This window comes from Dipodomys ordii, unplaced genomic scaffold, assembly GCF_000151885.1.
Source record: "Dipodomys ordii isolate 6190 unplaced genomic scaffold, Dord_2.0 Scaffold29, whole genome shotgun sequence".
Classification (NCBI taxonomy): domain Eukaryota; kingdom Metazoa; phylum Chordata; class Mammalia; order Rodentia; family Heteromyidae; genus Dipodomys; species Dipodomys ordii.
This window is the reverse complement of record NW_012267245.1, coordinates 7,584,697-7,589,326: the sequence shown is the minus strand read 5'-3', so window position 1 is coordinate 7,589,326 and position 4,630 is coordinate 7,584,697. Positions and strand designations below refer to the sequence as shown.

General features: G+C 40.2%; 1 protein-coding gene across 1 annotated transcript in view; it reads left to right on the top strand.

The window, feature by feature from the left end:
- Positions 1-3,280: 3,280 nt before the first annotated feature.
- The window catches only part of Dtwd2 (DTW domain containing 2), a 19,140-nt gene continuing 17,790 nt past the window's right edge, over positions 3,281-4,630 (top strand). Inside the window, exons 1-2 of the mRNA XM_013016018.1 lie at positions 3,281-3,345; positions 3,460-3,550. Of these exons, the coding sequence (XP_012871472.1) occupies positions 3,281-3,345; positions 3,460-3,550 (156 nt within the window). The remainder of the gene's footprint in view (positions 3,346-3,459; positions 3,551-4,630) is intronic.

Here is a 4,630-nt window from a genome sequence, read left to right as displayed (position 1 = left end):
GCCCAAGGTTGGCCCTGTACCACTTGAGCCACAGCGCCACTTCTGGCTTTTTTTTCTTTTTGCTTATGTGGTGCTGAGGAATCGAACCCAGAGCCTCATGCATGCAAGGCAAGAGCTCTACCACTGAGCCACCTTCCCAGCTACAGGTTGTTTTTTGAGCTTATAGTTTTTAAAATGCATTCTTAGATTTGTGAGATCAGTAAGTTACAATTATTTGGCCATTTACTCAAAGTATTCATTTCTTGAACACATTAGTGTAATTGCTACTGCCTACAGAGTTTTAGAATTGGGTTTATTCAGGAAATGCAAACTCAATTTGACTTCTCAGGCCCAGGCCCAGGTACTTGATATTCTATATTTATTTTTTATTGCAGTGCATTTCTAGAGTTGTTGATATTGGTTAGTGTTTTTTTTTTTTAACTTTTATTGTAGCCCATAAATCAGTTCCCTCCCTCCCTCCCTCCCTCTCTCCCTCCCTTCCTTTTTTTGTGCTGGTCCTGGGGCTTGAACTCAGGGCCTCAGTATTGTCTTTGAGCTTTTCTGCTCAGGTCTATCACTAGCACTTGAATACCAGTTCTACTTCTGGCTTTTTTGGTAGTTAATTGGAGATGAGTCTCATGAACTTTTCTGCCTGGACTGGCTTTTAACTGAGCTTTCAGATCTCAGCCTTCTGAGTAGTTAGGTTACAGGTGTGAGTCATTCGGCCCAATTATGAATGTTTCATACCAGCCTTTAAATTAGTGGCAAAAAGCTAAGAATCAAAACTACTCTACAAAAATTCAGGTTTCTGCTGTTGAGAGTGGGAGATGTTTGGGGAGCTAGTGGCTTCTCAGCTGAGTTCTGGCTGTGTGTGTAGACAGCATGGTCCACAGGTCTGCACAGCTTGCAGTCATTCTGCTTAGCCCATGTGTGGTCAGCGCAGTGCATGTGCCAGCCTTGCACAGGTGCTGGTGTCTCCATCCGGGGTCTCACGAACACCCTTGTGGCTGGTCTGAGTGATAACCAGTGTTGTAGGGAGGTGTGAAAAATGGTTCTTCTCAGGACAGTCAGTTTGGAACTGTTGTAACTGTTGAACTGGTGGCAACATTTAACATTATCACACAAACTTTCTGTAAACTTGAAATCAATCAATTATTGGGTATTTTTTAGAGTGAAAACTTAAGGATTCTGAAAATGACCTTTTTTTTGCATTTCAAGAATATATTCTTAAGAGAAAGATTTTAAGTTGTTCTTTCCTATTTAAAGAGAGTGTTTATTCTTTGAAGCACTTCACTCCTACCCGTGCTAAACTAAGTGATCTAAATCACCGTGCAGGCTGGTCATATGTTCAAAGTTGAGCATAGATGACAATGAGGGAAGTTTTCTTTAATCTCAAGTCTCCATTAGAATTTGTAGAACTTTCTAAATGTTTGGTTTATTTTCCCCAAGAAAAATATAACCCTCTGATAGAAGTTTCTTCAAAGAACATCAAAGCACATTAATTCTGTAAGTTTATTTGCCCTAAATCAATAATTCACAGTTCTGGTCCTTATGGGTGTAGATAATATATTCAAGAAATCTCGTTTAAAATTTGTTATCTAAAGAGAATTCACAAGTTACAAAGTGCTTTTACTCGTATATTTTCATTTAATACGTAAGGTGGTTAGTGATTTTAAGTTGTGCTTTTTGCAGCATATCAAGGCCAGGTACTCTTAAGAGGCAGAGGTACTCTAGATTTTCTGTTTTGCTACGACACATAATAATGAGCTATATAAATGATCAGTGTGACTGTCTTTATTTTACTTGGCATACGGAAGTTCTTGAGACGCAGGGCAGTAATTTCTTTACACTTTTTAATCCATAGCTTGCTTTCCTTTTCCTTTTGCCCGACGATGTCTGCTTGTCTTGAGATGAGCAGTTTTAAGGACTGTCGTGTGTGAGGTCTCTCGCTTCAGAAACTTCCACCTGCTTGTGTTCAATCCTCATTCGCTTGGTGGCTCCTTAACTTGGCAGTTGGAAGAGAAGAGTTGAGGAAGCACTGCTAGGAATTGATGTTTCTCCTTACTGAGTTTATGTTGCTTTTGAAAGCATATTGGAAAGATTGTGGGGGAAGCGGGAACAGTGCAGTGAAGTAAATGGAGGAAGAGATTTGGGACTCCTTTAAGGGACAAGAAAATAAAGTGTATTTCTAAAATTTGGTCTTAATCCTGTGCTGTGTACCATAGTAAAGAAAGCCAGGCATGGCAATGCACACCTCGGGAGGTGAGCAGGTAGAGTTTAAAGCCCAGTCTGGACTACCTAGTGAGACTCTGTCTCAAATAAACAAACAAATAGAAACTATGAAAAAGCAAGATAAAGCCATAAAGTCTCTGGGCCTACGTGGCTCACACCTGTACAGCCTAGCTACTCAGGAGGCTGAGATCTAAGGATATAGTTCCAAGTCAGAGACAGTTATCTCCAGTAAACTACTCAAAAGAACTGGAAGTGGCGCTGTGGCTCCAGTGGTAGAGCGCACCTTGAGCAAAAGAAGCTCAGGGACAGCACCCACATGCTGTTCAAGCCCCAGGACCAGAAAAACAACAACAAAAAACCCCACAAAGTTATAATATTCCAAAGGGGGAAATAAGTGAGTAGTGCATATTGTGGATATAGTTCTGGGCAAACGTAAGTAGTGGCCACTGTTTCCGCTTCTTCACACAGATGATAAACTCTTTGTCTTAACTGATGGCTGAATTTGTTAGACTACTTTAGGTGGCAATTACATCCTAACATCTCATTGTTCTCTGCAACTTCTAATGATATAGGGGAATTGCCAGATTTCTTTTTCTCCTTCTCCCTCTTCCTTTTTTTTTCTCCCTTCTTTTTTTTTAATCCCTCTCCCTGCCTCTTTTCCCTCCCTTTCTTCCCTCCCTCTCTTTCATTCTTTTCTTTCTGTATTGGAGATTGAACCCAGGCCTTGTGCAGACTAAACAAGTGCTCTGTCACAGAGTTACGTACCCAGCCCACGAAGCTTCTTATTGATACGAGCTCTTTATTTCGAGACAGATCTGACTACATAGCCCAGAGCTGCATCTGAATTCCAGGTCTACTTTGTAAATTTCTGAAGGTGAGGTTGATGAGCTGCCCGTCACCTTGTGCACCTTTGGCTCTGGCCGCGCAGGCCACTCTGGAATCCTACAAAGGCCACACTAGGAAGGCAGCTTCCTGCATTTTTATGTCTGAAGTGCGATTGATGACATTTCTTCTTGGTGTTTCATTTTGAAAGAATTCATTTGTCAAACTTCTTTAATGAAGTTGAATTATGTTCAAGTGCCAGGCTATTGTTTTGGGCATTGGAGGTGTGGTCAGTTGCTGGAATGCCAGCCAGTGAGTGAAGGTAACAAATACTGAGTTTGAGTTGACCATCTTGGGCCATAAATGGATGTTGTTTTGCCATTGTATTTTACAGCTTACAAGTTTCTTCTTTTTCTTACTCTTCAGCCGGCCTCTTAAGGTGTGTTTGTGTCCATTTCTCCCAGCACATCCTCTCAGCATCTCCACTCACCTGTACATAATTCAGCATCCAGCAGAGGTGAGTTCAATTTTATAAATGATACAGTGGGGTGTCACATAGAGAATAAATACACAGAAGGAAGCACACAGGTAAGTATGTTCACCCTGCAGCTCGTTAGCATTTCTTACATTTCCTCTGAGGAAAAATTTTTACATATTATAAGATACTCAGATGTTCTTAGAGATATAAGGTTTAACAAGAATTATGTATAATGTAGACGTTTAGAGCTTCAATAATTTTATATGATGCAAAGATGCAGCTTTATGAATAAAGAGCTAAGAGCCGGGCACCGGTGGCTCACACCTGTAATCCTACCTACTCAGAAGGCTGATATCTGAGGATGGAGGTTCAAAGCCAGCCTGGGCAGAAAAGTCCGTGAGACTCTTATCTCCAATGAATCACCAGAAAACCGGAAGTGGCGCTGTGGCGCAAGTGGTAGGACATCAGCCTTGAGCTGAAGAGCTGAGGGACAGCGTCCAGGCCCAGAGTTCAAGTCCCATGACTTGAACCAAGAAAATCATTGCTTTGCAAATTTTGGTTGTAGCCTATGTTGCTTGGTGGGTTTTCTTGCTAAAGAAGAAGTCGTTTCTACATTTTGATGTTTAGTCTCAAAAAGTAAGTAAATTTCTGCTCTTTTACATGAATAGAACAAGTATGTATATTTTATGATATATGTTACATGTGAAAATGTAAAGTAATTTTTTACTATTCTATTTAATTGTACATATTCCAGTGTCTTATGTTTCTGTAAGTTTTGATTAGTTGAGCGGAGGATGGAAGTCTTCAGAAACTATAAATTAGAATTACTACAAAGCTAATCAATACATGATATAAAACGGACTTAGTGGTTAAATTTTTTTATTATTTAGGAACTTAAATTTTATATTCAAATTGGTTTTAGGAAAAGGAGTAAAATGTATTATGTGTATATTATATAGTATATATTTTTTTGTTGTTCATGGGGCTTGAATTTATGGCCTGGACGCTATCTCTGAGCTTTTTTTTTTTTTTTTTTGGGTCTGGTCGTGGGGTCTGAACTCTGGGCCTGGGCCCTGTCCCTCAGCTCTTCAGCTCAAGGCGAGCGCTCTACCACTTGAG